General features: G+C 36.4%; 1 protein-coding gene across 1 annotated transcript in view; it reads left to right on the top strand.

Moving 5' to 3' along the window:
* The first annotated feature begins 5,509 nt into the window (after positions 1–5,509).
* slc4a11 (solute carrier family 4, sodium borate transporter, member 11) overlaps positions 5,510–18,234 on the top strand; it is a 143,165-nt gene continuing 130,440 nt past the window's right edge. The window contains exons 1-2 of the mRNA XM_015401306.1: positions 5,510–5,570; positions 16,676–16,792. Of these exons, the coding sequence (XP_015256792.1) occupies positions 5,537–5,570; positions 16,676–16,792 (151 nt within the window). The 5' untranslated portion in view covers positions 5,510–5,536. The remainder of the gene's footprint in view (positions 5,571–16,675; positions 16,793–18,234) is intronic.

The raw sequence follows: 18,234 nt of genomic DNA, 5'->3' as shown, positions 1-18,234 counted from the left end.
AAGTACAAAAATCCATGTCATCGTTTGCTAGTTTTAAAAATTGTTCTGCCTACTGGGAGAGAGAACTGTTTTTCAAAAAGCTGATGAAGATTCTCGGTCATCCAGGTCATAGTCATTCCGTAAAAGATTAAAAAACAATCCACTGGACTTGGTTTCCAAGGCCTGAAAACGTTTCGCTTCCCCTCCAGTTTGAAAGTTTGAGAAATCTTCCTGTAGGGAAAGCGAAACATCTTTAAACTTTGGAAACCAAATCCAGTGGATTGTTGTTTTTTTTTAACTTTTACGGAATTTTTTCAGAAACTTTACTATTTCTGTTGTTACAACTGAAATTGGATTTTTTTTTTTTTTGGTTTTTATAGTGATTTAAATTCTAAACAAAGCTCTTAATTTGAGGATAAGTAAATCTGGCATCTAGCAACAAAAATATCATTGGTTTATTCATATAAAATTTTAATAATATGCCTCCTCCTTTTATCGTTTCAAAATCTTTTTCTCCATTTGACAGTGTCAAAAAGCTTAATACAATCAAATCAGAAAAATCTTCCTGACCACAACACACTTTAAAGAGTCGAACCGGTCAAAGGAAGGTCCTAAAAATCACCTAGAAACAAGTAGCTTTTGGCTTTTTTTTTTTTTTTTTTTTCTATATCTGTATCATGATTTATATTTCTTGAAATATAAATTGTGTTTTCTTGTGTTTTCTCTATTTCCCCCATTCCTCTGTCTTACACTAGTTTACCTAAATATGCTGAGGTTTGCCTTTTCTGGCCAGCAGATCTTGGCTTGGGGAAAAACATAATCTAAGATATCCCCCCCACCCCATCCAAAGGATTCTGTGAAAAGTTGAGAATTCAAGAAAAAGTACCTTTTTAAAGACATGATTATTTTGATCCTTACCATGCTCTCCTTTTTCTCACCTCTCTGTCCAATACTTTGACTTTTTTTATTTATCTCCATGGAATTAGTTTTAAATGATAGTCCTGCTATGGAATACTAACACTGAGTGCTTATAAAGAGACCTCTAACGTCCAATTTCTGCAAGGGTTTTAAAGTAACTGGGGGCTTTTTGGCAAGAATAGGCAGCTTTACCATCCAAGAAAATTAAGATCTTAATTCGCAACTAACACAAAAGACTGAAGGCTGTCACTGATGTTAAAGCAGAGAGAATGCAGTAATAAGATCTGGGGAATATACTTTTTTTTTTCTCAGGGTCATTTTTGTGCTTCTTTTGCCATGCTGAAAAGTAAACACGTTTGTTTAACATTAAATGTCTTTACTCAACCACCAACCCTGAATAAAAAAAATAAAAAAAAAGGTTTTACGTTATCATTCATATTTTCTGAATAAAAAAACAAATGGACAAAAAAGTTACAACAAATTTGCCAGTTTATGTAAATTTAAGGGTGTAACTTCATCCAGGTCTGGCTCTATCCACTTTGGTTCCCTAGGCCAGTTTTCTCACCCCTCACTAATCAGTACAGATGTGACAAAAGGCTCTGCTGTGCATCTTTCCAAGTCAGATGTAGACCAAAGCTTCCAGATTAACACTACAACACCATGTGTGTAGTCCAACACATATGCCAATGACAGCATTTGAAATAAGTAGCAAACCTTTACTTGGTGTAGCAATGCATAGTAATGGAACACCAGAAAGCAGCAATAAGAAGCTACATAATAGATCATGCAGTGCTTGTGGAAAAACAAGACTGTAATGTTGGTGGGTGTTACAACTGGGCTTAAGCCTTCAGCTAACGACCCACCTTGTGGTTAATTTAGCTTTTTATCCATTACTGTCTAAGAGTTGCTAATCACTACCCATTAGTATTTTAGCCAGAGGACAGACCTTCCAAATCCAAATTTGTTTATAACATAAAGCGGAGGTCTTCAACAAGGGGTCCACAACCTCTAGGGGGTCCACGGAGGTACTGCATGGGGGTCTCAAAAGTTTTGGTTGATAAGACTTTTTATTTTATATTCCCCCCTGCAATTTTTTCTACTATTTGAAATGTCTCCAAATACACATTAACGGGAATTCAACACACTGTAGTAAACAGAAAAATGGAGGCAGAAGATGTCTTTTCTATCAATGCACACATTCAGAGACACACAGGAGCTCTTTGAAGCTGGGCACCGATTCGTTTACAACACCTGTCCCATTAATGAGGAATCGGAATAAGAAATACTTTAATAGTCCCAGGGTGAAATTACTTTTGTTACATTACTCCATATGTAATAGAGTGACTATAGGACCAGTCTGAAATAACACAGTTTCATACAGTTTGTATAATTAGGGGGTTCCTGCTCCATCTCACCATCAGTTTGGGGGTCCTTGGCCTGGAAAATGTTGAAGACCCCTGACATAAAGATAATTATGCACATACAGAAGCCAAAAATGGGCTTAAATTAAACGTAACAGTTTTTCTAGAGGCATTTTAACACCTTAACGAGACTTGGTCAGTTGAGGGGCCTTACTTGTGCCAGATTGCCGATCTCTGAATTATGTGAAACATTGACCAGCTTTTAGCCTTTTTTAGCCTTTTAGGATTTTTCTTTAAGAACCATAAAATGACAAACACTCAATTATTACATCAAGTTATTGTTTTTTCTATTCTTCCTGACAGGTGTAGATGTTAAATATTTACATAAGGAGTGGAGATGATCCCTCTTTGTGTGTGAGAGAGAAGAAATTGACATCAAGAATGGTTTAACTATTTCAAAACAGACAACATTAGAAAAGATGCCACCTTTAGCATTTTATATCGTCTGCTATAATATAAACTAAATCAAATTGCCTAGATATATTTTTCCAACATGAATGTGAATTCATAGCTCAGAATATTGACTGAACTGCAAGGCATTTTGGTAAAGCTTGAGTTTGAAACATGTTAGTAAACAAATAGCCACAATGTTCAAGAAGAAAACAGTAATTTCTGAGCCCTCTGCCCCCTCCCACTACCTTCTTTATTCTGCATGAACTCATAATGTCTCTATAACCTTCAAAATGTCCCTGCTTTTTTTCTGCCTTGACTTAGCTGTGAAATCCTCATGCTGTACATATCGGTAACCGTAACATTTAGAAAAAAAAAGAAATCAAAATGTTGCACTCTAAATTACTTCACTGCATTTTTAATCAAAGGCTCTGTCAGATTATAGGTTTAATTTCAAACTGATATAAACACCATTTTGAAAATTGTACCAGTGCAAACGATTGCCTGCCTGGAAGAAAATCTCTCTATGGATTACCAAAGACTATTTTCATAGAGCCAGGACCTTAGCTGTGGCAGTGTGAGTGCTTTGTGTTCAGATTGTACTGTACTTATTCCTTTTTAAATGCTTTTGACATTTATTATAACAAGAAAAACTTTATCTGGGTTTGTTACAGTGGAGATAAGGATATGGCTGCAGTATGCAACAAAATGTTCACTTTTTAACATCTGCACTGGCTGTTCTTCAACAAGTAAAAAAACAAAAAAAAACATTTTCTTTAATTTCGACAATTTTGTTTTGCGCCTCTGGTTGAAAAGGTTTTTTCATTTAATGTTTTTCTTCTACCATTATTTATTTTTAGATAGTGAAACTTCTTTTGGGCAATTTTAACTCTTCCCATGTAACAGAGTAAAAGTTTAACGAAACTACAGCTTGCACAGTTTTTTGTAACCATATATGTCAAAATCATTATCACAGGTACTGTTAGAAAAACAAATATGCTAACTTTAGGGGTTTGAAAACTGGTCACCATATGTGCAGATGTTGATGTGCAGCAGTTTTGTCTAAAGTCAGATCAAGGGCCCTTGTTCTGCATGTTTTAGATGTTCCCCTTCTTTGTCTGTGGTTTCTTGTATTTTCCTTGTTGATTTTAATGTTAAAAAAAGATTGATACACGGATTCAAAATGATACAGAAAAAAATGTATTTACTGTATATGTGAGATTTAATTTTATGCACTGCATATATTTTTATTTTATTTTTTTGTGAGCTGGGAATGTACAAGCATTGTGCAATTGTGCAGCTTAGAGGAAACATTGTCCATGATTATCTATATCACCAAGACTATCGGCTGGCTTTGAAGTAATTCTGGCAAACCGTCCGGCACCTCCGCAGGGAAAACGGTACATTGCTAACACTATTTGCCATGGAAGTGGAGAGCTGCTGACCTTTAAAGAGGATATTGTTGGATGGTGGAAGGAATACTTTGAGGATCTCCTCAATCTGACATGCCCTCCGTGGTGGAAGAAGACACAGGGTGCATGGGGCTGGGTTTGTTCATCACCCAGTTGGTCAAAAAAAACTCCATGGTGGCACGGCTTCTGGGAGGGATGAGATCTGCCTTAGAATTCTGGATATTGTCGGTTTTCAACATCGCATGGAGGTCTGGTACAGTTCCTCTGAGTTGGCAGACTGGAGTGTTGGTTCCCCTGCATAAGAAGGGGGACCGAAGGGTGTGTTCCAACTACGGATAAATCACATCTCTCAGCCTGGCCGGGAAGGCCTATGCCAGAGTCCTAGAGAAGAGAGTCCGGCTAATTGTCAGGAGGAGAAGTGCGTTTTTTTTTTCTGGCTGAGGAGCAGTTGACCAGTACTACAATCTCTGCAGGGTTCTTGAGGGTGATTGGGAGTTTGCCCAACATTCGCTTGTGGACCTGAAAAAAGCATTTGACCTTATCCTTCATCGTCCCCTGTGGGGGTTTCTTTAGGAGTACAGAGTCTAAAGCCCTTTACTAGAGGCTATCCTGTTTCTGTAGAAGCGGAGCAAGACTTTGATCTGTATTGTTGGCATTAGGTCAGACTTGTTCCTGGTGCATGTTGAAGAGAGCATTTATTCTCTCTAACATGGATGTTTGGGAGAGGCACTGATTAGAGCTGCTTCTCCACATTGAGAGGACTCAGCAGAGATGGCTCATAATCTTTTTGGATGCTCCCTGGATGCCTCCCTCAGGAGGTGTTCCATTCACGTCCCACTCGGAGGTTGTCAAGGGAATCAAATTGAATTTTCTAAAAAAAAAAAAAATTTGAATTTAAAAAAATCTATTGAGCAGTTTTTGCGATCTTCTCTGTCAATTCTAATGAAAGTTGATGAACTAATAACAAACATAGTTGTTTGTTGCAGCCCTGTCATTGAATAGAAACCTACAACTATCACAAAAAATCAAACTCTGGCTCAAGAACATTTGAAGGGAACATTTTGTTGAACAGAAAGGCTGAAGCTACAGCAAAAACCAATAAAGAAAAAGACGGCCTCAAAGCTTTATATTCACGGGCTTGATGAAATTAGTAAGATTTGAGTCTTGATAGATGGCAGGTGTTATTCTGAATAAACATAACTTTTCCAAGTACACAAAAGCCCAAAACCGCAAAAAGAAAAACAGAATAATTGCGCCAGTTTGTATTTATAACCATTCCCCATATCAACTCTATATCAAGTACAACATAATTACAATAAAGGGTGGTACGTCCTGGGACTTTTATTGTTGCTCAGGTTTCCTCCCATAATGGCTTTTTTTTCCTGTGCTGCTCTTGCAGAGGCGCCTCCATCTGGGATGTCCAAGAATGGATACTTCTTTCAAGAAATGGGTGAGTCTGTTTCACTAAAACACACTGATGACCTGTTTTTATGCAAGCTAGTCCTTAATGATTTTAAATCGGGGAAACAAAACGAGGGATCTGTTCATCTGAGCTGTAGTTGTAAATGAGCCCCAATGTCTGATTCATTACAGTAAAAATGTGTTTTCAAGATGTTTGTGTGAACCTTTTTTGGCCATAAGCATGTTTTCTGATTTAAAGGAGAAGTGCAGGAAAACACAGAAACAGTAGCACAGAATGCTCCCAGCTCTCACTATGCTGCGTGTGGATATAAATAATGAACTTTTCTCTAACAGCGGTTTCATTACCTTCAAGCCAAGGAGAGACTTCCAATTAGTATTTTCAGCCAAAGCAGTCAAGATGGAATATACTTGCATTGGATCTCCCTCTCTCCCTGAGCCAATTATTCCCTTCCTGTAAAACACCAATTCACTCAGCACATTCACAGAAGGCTCCCTGCTGCAGATGAGCATGGCTGTCTTTATTAGGCAACATTTTATCAAAATATGAATGCAATTACATTATTGTTGGTATGTAAGCATTACCCACCATCATCATTGCAGGGTTTCATTAGAGATTGGTCCAAAATGCTTAGCAAAGGTATGCGATAACCAAGGGGTGACTCATGTTCTGATGTAAAGATTTTTACTTGAGACAAACTGTAATTTAACTCCTTTCATTTTAAAACTGAAATAATACTCATCATATTAGGCACTTTTGAGTGCCTGGAATCAATTCCTTTAAAATCATTCCATGTTAATACAGTCAAATGGTGTCCTGGTCATATTCTTTCTGTTCCTTTATACCTAGTCTAAATGGTTTAAGTTTTGGTAGCTGGAATTCAGTCAGCAAAAAAGTCTATGATCTGAAACAAAATGTTATCTATTCCAGAACACGTCTGTCCTATCACTAATGCATGCAGTGTGCTGGTTAGTGACACATCGCTGCTCTTTTCAGCAGGGATGTCCCGATCTGATATTGACATCGAAAATCGGTCTGTCATCTAAAAAGATTATAATCTCGGAATATATGGGCATGTATCGAAAACCTCCTGTACCAGCAGGCTGATGTAAACACTTTACTTCTGTTAGTTTCTATTTAAATAGTTTGTAACTCATTGCTTAATAATTAACAGGATAGATATTTTGTCTTCATTAAGTCTTTTCTAACATGCTACACTGCCAAAAAGACTAAAGTTAGAATTATTCATGCTGATATTGTATTGAGTAAAGCTGCAGAATTAGTTTCGTATAGAAACTAAAAAAGTTGTGTCCCTACTTTTCAACAGCAGGAATTGCATTTGATTTGGAGAGGGGAGAACTCAAGTTAAATGACTTAGACAAGAGACACTGATTTAATGACTTTAAACTTCACTTCAAATAATTGTTCTGAGCCCTGGCTTGGACTGTTACACCAATTACCTTAACTGGATTTGAACCTGTGACACACACTTCATACGGGTGGTTTAAATCCCTGAAAAAGCTTGAATTTTAACATTGTGTGTTTTAAGGTTTAAAAAATGCTTGAATTTTGTGTCTGGTTCTTGTAAATGCTTGATATTGTATTCACACCTATTTCACAATAGAAGTCTCACTTAATATACCACTTATTAAAAAGAGAAAAATAAAATGGTGAAATGTATTTCTTTTTTGTAACTTTGTCTGGTGCCATAATAGTCTGTTGTCATGATGACGTGGCTACCGAGTGGACAGAGCATTGAAGAACATGCCGGGAGGGTGTCGTTTTAATCAACTATGGCTGGAAAATCTAAAATATCGACTGGCTCAAACATGGAGCAAACCAACAATTCACAAAAGTGCAAAGTATGCAGAACATTGATTTTCTCAATGTCCGCACTCCCCAGTTACATGAAAAGTGAGTCAAACAGGCTCCGACTACCACATTATCTCTAAATGGTATCTTTTATTTATTTGTACTAAACCTTAGCTGCATGCTAAGCATAGGTAATATAGAAGCACTGCTATAGATGTTGAAGCGGTTGGTGATTCTGACAGGTGTGATGCTAAATGAGTTATCCCCACCAGAATTTATATGCACTGCATTGCATCAGCATTTAGCAAGGAGAGAAAAAATCTGGTCAACTCCTCCTCATTTCTAACCGATTAGACGTGGAAATAGAAGATTGTTGCTGCATTAGCATTCATTTGGCAAGTTAAAACTGAAAATTTAACACGTCATCCAGTGGTATTGTATTGTATTGTTTGAAAAGATGGAGGAAGTTTGCCTGATGGATAATCACATCTGTTAAAACTCGATTAATCCCTCAGTATAACAGGTGCTGTGGTCCTTTCCAGATGTCTAATGAAAATATGTGCTTTGAATTATAAGGTTGTCTGGTGTCTTTTTGCTGAAACCGAAAATCCACCTTTCTGAGTCATTCACAGCTTTCTGTTTGTTTGTCTTTTTTTTTCTTATGCTAAATGGATAATGTAAAACAGATTTGAAGTGTGATCTGAATAAAGTTACTGCTAAAATTATTCCCATCTGTCAGATTCATGAGATTTTGCTAAGTAGTTTTATGAAATAATATTCAGTAATATCTAACTTTATTCAAAACTACCTACAGTAAACTGATCTTGTTTATGTTATCAAATTCAAATTGAAGACAGATAGCAGAGGCACACACAGTTAATGAGGTTGTGTATATATTAAATGCAGCGAGAAGTCATTTTTCTGTGCATCATTTAAAAAAAAGTTACAATTATGTATAATATTATATTTATATCCCATTTTGTGTGTCTGTGGGTGGGGGGGTTCAGTAAAGATTTCAGCAGTGTGCTTATGCTCTAAGGTTACTAGTACTCGGTTTTAATCCCACTGCCTCCACTCTGGGTTCCTGAGCAAGACCCTCAACCCCACACTGCTCCCCGGGTGCTGCACACTGGCAGCCCACTGCTCCCCAAGGGGATGGGTTAAATGCAAAGGTAAATTTCTCCCCTGTTGGATCAATAAAGTTCAATAATTATTATTATTATCAACAATTACTCATTTTAAATTTGGAAACTAACCACTGAGTCCAAACTGACTGCAGGCACTTCTTACCCTTAATTGGCCACAATTTCCACCACATAGCTTCATTCACTAACCTGCTTTACAACAAAACACAAAGGAGCTGGTGGTATTCTTTTGTTTTTTTAAATAAAATAAGTATTCATATTTCATGATATTTAAATGCAATTTTAATTTCTTATGATCAGAGTAAGTGCAAATATATACAGTATGCTCTATGAGATGTTTTACTTTTATTCCAATAATTAAATTCATTCTGAAGGCGTGGTGACTTTATTTTGATGTGGCTGTGTGCAACAATCGATTACATGTTGCAGAAACTGGAATATCATCACAAGCCCAGTCTGTGGTCAGAGATTTGGCTAAAATAAACTACGATTACAGTAGTTAGAGTTATGATAGTAGCCTATTGGTTACTACAAAAAACAGGAGTTGTGTGACTGGTTTTGTTATCTTTGGTACATTTATATCTGTGTGTTAAATTTAAATATTATTTGATTATGAAAAGGTATAAATTAAATTAAATTGTTTACATATCCAGTGTTGTTCTTGTTTTGCTTCCTTCATTAGTCCAAAAAACAAAAACCAACAAAATATGCCTTTGATCTGTTAACCTGTCATGTCTGCAGGATGCATGTGGTGTCTCCAAATTTGCAGCCTCAATAATAAGGCTACTGTCTGACATTACAATGTTTCATAAGCCAGGTTGGAAGCACCTAAGGGTTAAAGAACAACACCTAATTTAATTCTTTCAAGTGTTTTTAAAAAATCATGTTTGGTTGTTTTAGTTTGGCCAGTGAACAGGTTAAGCTCATCATTTAAAGAAAGAAAAGGCGTTGTTTGTGTTCTTCTAACCATCACTTGTCTTGATCTCTCTGAAGTAGCTAGGACATCTGTCTATAAATATCTAGATGATCTAGACACATAACAGCTTAGATATACAAAACAGCATATGGAGATGATTATTCATCAGTAATTCACAATAAGTTTAAAACTTTTTAATGATGCGAGCATGCTTCTGAGTGGGAGTTAGTACTGTGTTGGAATGTCACAGCACCAAGTTCACCTCAAAGGGAACTGTGGAGCATCGCAAACTGTTTGAACCATGAACATCAGTCATTCAAGGTCTTTTTTTTTTTTTTTTTTCCTTATCAGACAAACTCACCTCTTGGCGCTTGTTCTTTATACACGATTCATGCTTTGTATTAACTCATCACAGTGAGGGAGGTTAGCCTCACAGGCAACTAGTCCATATTCTGTATTCACACATAAATGTTTTGTTTAGGTCATATGAAATAGGGACATGGAAATGATAAAACACCCTGCAAACTTAAAACAAAGCTTTCTTTGGGCTTGCAATATGGGATGGGTTAAAATACGGTAATTTAGTAAAAACATTTAAACAGAACATGCTGAATTATACTACAACATTTTCCTTTAATCCCAAGGTTCCTGCTGTTTAGCTGTAGCTGCTTTCACACAAGGTGATTTGAAAGTCAGAGTCCAGTCGCCAGTCCAGAGGCTGGAGGGATGCAGTTAAGGCAACAACACAGCTAGGTTCAACTAATGTCATGTGCTGAGGGATCATCCTCAAGCAGACAAAGTAAATAAACTGAAATTGGGGCCTTTTCGCTGATCAGGTCAACAGATAAAGAGCACAAGTATAAGATTGTTCTCATTGCATCACGGCGATCACTGGATGATATTTGGAAGCCCAGTATTTACTGTAAGATTTGATTTAAGGGTCTGCTGTGTCAGGAGGAGATGACTCACACAAAAAGGCTGCAGGGGAAGTCCTCTGATATTATACATCAGACAAAACACCTGAACATGCAAGACCTTGATGTAACAACTTAAAAATCTCAGTTTTTAGAACAGTTGTCTTATGTTTTTTTTTCTGCATCTTGTGTTAAAGTTTAACTACTTTCCTCTGCCTAAATCAGTTAGAAAATATCTTTGTTTTGTTTATGTGTTGACATTAAAACACATTTTATAAAGACATCTTGCTAAAGAGAAATGCAAAAGGATTAATACTCCTTTGACCTTTTCTGACTGCTCCAAAAAAAACCTAAAAGCCATTTTTGAGATGTTAATGTGAAATCTTTTCAGAAAAGATACCTTAAGAACTACAACAGGAAGTCTAAGTTATACTGTGCATCTTCTGGCCTTGTTCAGAGACACATTTTTTCCTTTTTCAGTTGAAAAAGGGATCTAGCTTAGTCAGGCCTACAAGAGTGCATCTGTGAGTATCAATTTTCAAGAGCTGACATAAATTACCCTGGATTTCTTTTGATCTAAACCAGACATTACAAGCTCAGATACCATGAACCACATCCAGCTTGAGTCAGAGTTAAATCAGGCATGTAAAATCATTTTATAGAAACATTTAGATTATTTTCTACTATTAGTAACAAGTTTAACAACTTAAAGGCAGAAGGCACAATTCCAGCATTTATAAAGATGTTTGCCCCTTCTGGTGACAATTTGAAATTACATCTTGCATTAGAGAACAAGAGAAGCCCCTCAGCCTGCTACTGCAACTATACAGGTGTCTATAGAGGTGTCATTTCAGAGGAAAGTCTTTTATAATGAGGTCATTTTATATTTAATGTAGCCTCTTTCCTTTTTACCTGAAAGAGGACAAAACTGTGGTTCATAGCAGAGATCTGAGCTCCCTTTAATTATTGAAAACTGCATCAATATTTACTCTGGGTTTTATTCCGTCGCCGATCAGCAGTGGTGTTAAAAGTACACACATTTCTTACTTAAGTAGAAGTATAGCTACTGCAGCTTAAAAACACTCTGGTAAAATTTGAAGTATCAACTTCACCTCTATACTCAAGTAAAAGTGAAAAAGTATGTGCTCCAAAAACTACTTAAAGTATAAAAGTATAAAGTGACCTTTTTAAAAAAAAGCCAGATGCCACCATGTGAATTGAAAGCTCAATTTCTCGAATTTTTTGAAAAATTATTCGAGATAGGCCCAAGGATGAGGGTCTCCGTCTCCATCTCCCGATACGCTCTCGCCTGTGTGTCCCTCCTTTCAGACATTTCAACATCTTTTTCTTAATCCGACATTGTAGCCTGGCAAAGACAATTCACGTTTACAGTTTGAAGAACACCTGCTTGCTTCTGAGGATTTCCTTTAGCTAACCAATGAGTGTTTGCGTTCTATGACTCATCCAATTCCACTAGTTTTCACTAGATGTGGATGGCGCACATGATGTGAAATATTTATAAACATAAAACCAAAGCCAAGAGTAACAAGAAACGTTTGTTTTAAAAATCTAAGGAACATAAAGTACAGATACCTGTGTGAAAATGTAATTAGTACAGTAGAAGTCATAAGTAGGAAGAAAAATAAGTAATGGAGTAAAGTATAGATACCTTTAAAAGTGTACTTAAGTACAGTAACATGTCTGCTAGTAAGACTCCAATTTGGCCCTTTAAGTCTCACTAGAGTCTGGTGATCTGAAACCTTGTGGCTATGGTGCCTCAAGTGGCTCTCTGGACCCTCTACAGTGGCTCTTTACAGTGGCTTAATGATGATGAAGAACCAACTAATGGTTTAGTATAGTAACAGCTTTCAGTTTTAGTTGGTTTGTAAATATTTGAAATTAATTTTACAACAGATAAAGTGCTAACAGCATTAAAATAACCAGAAGTAGGTTTTAATATATGTATTTTTTTTTTCTTGGCATTAGCTTGGAAACTGTTTTTTTATTTATTTAATTATTATCCAATAGGAAGAAAATCCATGCACTTTAAGTCGAGGACCACACTTTAATTGGGACCGTGTTTCTGCTTATGGCCTTTTTCAAGGTCATTTTAAAGTCACCACATACAGTAGTTTGAGTTTAAATAAAAAGTGTAATTCAGAAAAAAAAATCATATATGCATACATACTGTACAACTGACCAATCAGCATAAAGGGATGTTACTTCTGTTTATAATTACAATACCTGTAAAAACAGCAGATATTTCACAAAAATAATAGTGTTTTATTACCAGGTGATGTAATATTAGGTTTCTAAACGAATTTTATTTAGTTGGACTCGGGGCTAAATGGATCTTTGATTTTTAAAGGTTGCAGATCCCTTCAAGTCAGGGAGTCTGTGATGGGTTTAAGGTAAAATGTGGCTGGTCTTTTATTGCTATTTTTGAAAACAGTCACCCAAGTATTTTTACTAATGCGTCAATTGATGAGTTTGACCTAGTGTGTGTCAAAGCCAGAGGAAAGCTAATTTTACACATCAGGCAATTGAAAGGGCTTGGAAAGAAAATAAAACATTTTAAACTTGACTAGTACACCTTTATCTTTAGTTGACTGTTTTGTATTGGGCATAGTTAGGTATACAGGATGAATGCCATGTTTAGACACACAAAGACACACAACCATGCACGCACACACTCACAACTAAGGACAATTTAGAGAATCCAATTAACCTAACAGTCGGAGTATCCGGAGATATCCCACGCATGCACAGGGAGAACATTAGAACTCCATACAAAAAGACCCCAGGCCAGGGATCTAACCCAGAGCCTTCTTAATGCAAGGCAGCAGCGCCACCCACTGCTCCCCCGTGTAGTCCTGTGTGTTGATAACTGGTTTTAAAATAACTTAAATTAATAATTTGAAATTGGTTGGGTCCATTACAATCTCACTAAATACACACTTGTACACAAAACTGCTTTGCCTCCAGTGATACAAGATGCACCGTTTTTAGACACTAGAACATATTGTTGTATCATAGGCTGCGGTCCCTTAGCATGATAAATGTGGCTGCCATTCATGTTATAATTAAAAGTTGCCTACTGAATATTAATTTTTCTTTTGTTCTGACATTCAAGCATACACACCCCAGATTTATTTACACTGACATTGTTATATTAGGGCCAGGAGAATAGATTAATAGACTGAGAATAGAACGTCAGACTCATCCCTTATCTTTCATTAGCATTTTGCCCAAAAAAGGTGGTTTTTACAGCGTTTTACAGTTTGTATGGCTGCAAACTAGTCATAAGCAGCAATTTTTGGCTAACGTTTGTCTGGAAATGGTTTATGTTTACGTCACGTGACAGTGAGCAAAAACCTCTGCAGAAGGAATAATTTAGCTGTTTTTGGAAAACAATAACACTGTTGTACACTACTGTGCATTTCAAAAAAAATATCCTGGAGTTCAGTTTCAATCATATGAATTTCTTGTCTAGTTCTTGTCTCTTCTGCCCCAAACCACAATGTGACAAACGATGGCAAACCAAGTTACCTCTGCTCTATTCCCAAATGCAAATGTTGAAGATAAGTTGGAAGAGAAATTGATTATTTCATCTAATATTTTGTTTGATAAATTTAAAAAGAATTGTTTTTAATAAGCTAACATTTCTAAATAAAGTAATTTAGAAAATAAATATCCTCTATTGTGAATTTGTAATGAATTATGAATGTTCAAAACATGTTCAAGATTACACTATACAGTGCCTACATATACGTATTATGAAAATGTTCAATCCTATATGGAAATGTAAGCATTTTTTTTTTGTGAAGTTTTCATTTTAATTACTGCTTTAATTGGGTTATTTACAGAAACTGTTTTTATAATTATTTTACCAATATTTTTAATTGTTTCAGCTCTAGCGATGAGTTGCTTAGTTTGCACAAGGTTTAAATCATGTTGCACTGACCAAATACAATCACAGAGGGTATATCAAAATAAATTTTTTTTTGACGTTTGTTGACCTATAAATGAGCACGATCGGATTTTCTCAACAAACTCCACTGGAGATGCAACTGTGAAGCCGAAGTGGCAAAGCAGACTGGACTTCTTTAGGAAGCCTAAGTTCTTCAGTGTTTGCAGCAAGATGCTGCATATCTTCCTTCAGTCTGTTGTGTGTGTGTGTGTGTGTGTGTGATCTCTTCTGGCATCACCTGTCAGTTAGGGCGAGCTTTGTAGATGACCAAAATGCAGTGACAAAGGGAGAAATGGTTTCTTGCAGATTTAATGATGAGGTTGGTGGAAACACAAGCATAAATCAAGAAATAACTAACCAGGGGATACAGGAACCAAAACAGAAGGTACAAAACTTTAGGAGGGAATGAAGAGAATCCAGCAAACATTACTGCAGAGTAGGAGTATTTATGCCAAACAGAACAATGAATCGAGTAATCAGCTGATTGGGAGCATGTGTGGACACAATTATCTAGAGAGGGGGCTAGGGGACAACAGAGAGTAACCACAAAATACAAACGTACTTAAATATAGCTAGAAAATAACTTGGTTCCATTTCCATTTAGTGTCATCGAACACAGAATGACATAAATATAAGTTTAATTGAAAACCCAAAGTGAAAACTTGAACAGAACCAAAAATCCAGATCAACAGATCATTGCATCATCTGCTGGGGTGACAGCATCAGAAAAAAATACTTAGAGAATCTAAACAAGCTAATGCAAAAGAAACTCCTCTGGATTCTCTGCAAATGATTTCACTAAAAGAATTCTTCAGTGAAGAACATGGACAACAAATAGAAATAAGATTGTTAAACAGCAACAGACTGTCTTCTTTTAGAGGCTTCTTCAGAGCCTGTGCTATACAGACCACTATAGAAGAACCTTTCTCCCTACAGCCACAAAAACTGGTTAAAAAAATCCTATGTGTCGCCTCAATATTCAATTTCCCTCAGGGATTAATAAAGTACTTTTGCATCAAATGGAATAGAATTTAGACCTCAGATCTGAAGCGTCCAATTGTAAGTCTGGGCATATATTCAGAATTATTGTCTGTTGGGAGAGGAGCCTCCTCCTGAGTCTCTTGTAGTTGGCTCAATTTATCTTCCCTTCAACTCCAATCATTTTCTTTGTGTTTTGTGTTGGTCTTTGGCAGTAAGTAATTTAGCATTTTAATCTCAAAACATATGTCATCACAACCTTTGTGGTGTTAATTACATTTAGCATCTGTGCTTTGATAAATTTTGCTCATAATAAGAAAAACTCGAATCTTTAGTGAAGCAGGAAAGTGTAGTTTAAAACAAACCTCACTCTAAATTCAGAAACACAGAGAGGACAAAATGCCTGAGAAATCTAGACCTAATCAGGCTCTAAATCTTGGTGTAGTGATGGACTCAGACCTGAACCATCAGGCTCAAAAAGTCAGTCAGCAATTCAGCCTTCTATAACCTGAAGAACATCTCGAGGGTTAAAGGACAAATTACATAAGAGTGGCTTTGCTGTTTTCTTTCAGAATATACTTTGATAAAAAAAATTAAATGCCTTTTTCATATTTTCCTTACTCTATTTCCACCACCCCCCCCTCCAGAATTTATATTTTATCATTTTTTTTTTAAATTAGTTTCTCAGATTGTGTTTTACAAATTGCATTATTTTCAAGTTGCATTTCACAGATCACATTTTCTCCACTTTAAACCCAGTACTAACACTCACTCCTGATGCTCGCAATGACAAATAAGAAGGCTGCTAACATCCACGCAGAGCAATTTAAATTAGTCTTTCGTCTCCAATCAAGAGGAAAGCCCATCCTCAACAGTGAGAAGAATGTGATCGGGAACATTTAATTTGAAAAGAATGAAATTCATAAAACTTAATCTAAAAGACAGAAAATATAAAATCTTATGGAAACAATCTTTAAAACACTTAACTTTAAAAATATATAATGTGTATTGAAAAAAAAAAAAACAAAAAAAATAAAAAATATGAAATACATAAAAAATATGATTTGGGAAAAATAATATATGTGAGAAAACTGGCTGCTAGTGTTTTTATGTGAGGAGAACTTGAAGAGAAGCTATTAAACAAAAATTTTTACTGGAGAACAGGGACAGCAGGTAACAGCAGGATCTTTAATTCCAGTCTCAGAGCAAAAGAAACATTTTCAAATGTAGACTATAACAACCTTTAAAGTTTTTTTTTGTTTGTTTTTTTTATAATGATATCTGTAGTTTGTTGGAATGTTTTGTTGTATTTGCCTGTTTTTCTGGTAATAAGAACCAAAATGTCAGTGTGATAGAAGCCTGGCTTGGTAACCAGAAATCCTGTGTTGTTGCGTCCCCAGAGCAGCGGGAGGTGGAGCAAGAGGAGGGCAGCGAGTGCCGAGAGGAAGGACAGGACTTACCGATCGCCTGTGGAGAAGACATCCACCTCTATGACAACCAGATCAGCCCTGGGCCAGGTCAGTCCTGCAATATCTTACCTGCAGTAGATATTCATTTAGTAGAAATCCAGCTTAGTTGGGTTTCAGAAAATCAAAGCAAAGGCTTCTCTAAAAGGGGACAGCATGCATAGCAGACTTCTACGGTTTTAAAGCAACTTTGATAGAATAAACTATAAATTTATGCAATGACTATTTTATTAACACATTTGACAAACTGCGTTAGTCATCTTTACATAGGCTAATGGTTATTTATGCAGGGAATGGAATCATCCTGTGTTTAGAAACCTTTCAGGTCAAAGTAATTGTCATATAAAAGTAAAGCAGTACATTAGGCAAAAATATGATGGGGTTTAAGAAAATGTGGATGGATAAGCATGGATAAGGTTAAATAATTTACCTTTAGTACAAATAGGAATGTTTTTGGGCGTTTTTTTTTTTGGGGTGGGGGGGCTGCTTCCTGAAATTTTAAAGAAAAGTCTCGATGTACAAGTGTGTTTAGGCCTGGCTAGTGGAGCGGGATCTTTTCTAAAAATAATTCATAACTTTAGCTCACTAAAAGTGTCCTGGTTATACTGATTTTCATTTGCTGACTCTGTCAAAATATGCATATAGGTGTCCAGGTGGTGGTGTTTTTTCTGTTAAACTTTTTACGGGTTTGCCTCCTTCTGAAGCCACAGGTGCTCTGAGGAAGGGTCGCTTCCGTTATCACTGGGAAGTAGGGCTGGGCGATATAGAAAAAAAGCTTATCGATTAAAAAAAAATGCATGTTGATCGATATCGATAATTATTGAAAAGATTTGAAACCATATTTTATGTGCAGCTCTGCCTGGACTTTTTATAATATTGCTAAATGATTTAATTTTAATAAAGAACACAAACACAGAGTTCGAATTAAATCTTTATTTAAGCAACTTTTTAACCATAACAGAATTGTTTTAAAGAAAAATAACTTAAGAGACCTGAGTTATGTTATTAAATACTTACAAAGAATAAACTAAAGTGACCAGAAAAAAATTGACCAAAATAAATATAACAACTAAATAAATGGACACCCCCCCCACCCCCACCGCCACCGCCCCCATTCTTCTAAGCTGAACCAGGTTCAGGTTCCAAGTTTCTGGCCCCTCAGCATTTTTCTCTCAATTGTTAGAACTACGTGGGAAACTGCCCAGAACTGAATATAATATATATATTTTCCCGAAATTCCCGAAGATTCCTCGGAGGAGAGCCGCGTCGGGGCCTACACAGCTCGTACTCCTGCGGGTGTGAGCGGCTGAGATGATAAAAAAAAAGTTGGTTGTGTTATCAGACTTGGTTTTCACTGGTTCCCGACACATACATTACAGATGACTGTGGTTTGTTTTTTGTCCGACTTGCCATGACCGAAATACTGCCAGACTGCCGTACTACAAAATCCTTTCTTTGAAACAATTACCTCCGCGTCTCCTTGCTGCGACATC

The sequence above is a fragment of the Cyprinodon variegatus genome, unplaced genomic scaffold (genome assembly GCF_000732505.1).
Source record: "Cyprinodon variegatus isolate N-32 unplaced genomic scaffold, C_variegatus-1.0 Scaffold1207, whole genome shotgun sequence".
In the NCBI taxonomy this organism is placed as follows: domain Eukaryota; kingdom Metazoa; phylum Chordata; class Actinopteri; order Cyprinodontiformes; family Cyprinodontidae; genus Cyprinodon; species Cyprinodon variegatus.
Note: the sequence above shows the minus strand (reverse complement) of the source record. Positions and strands in the feature narration are given on the sequence as shown.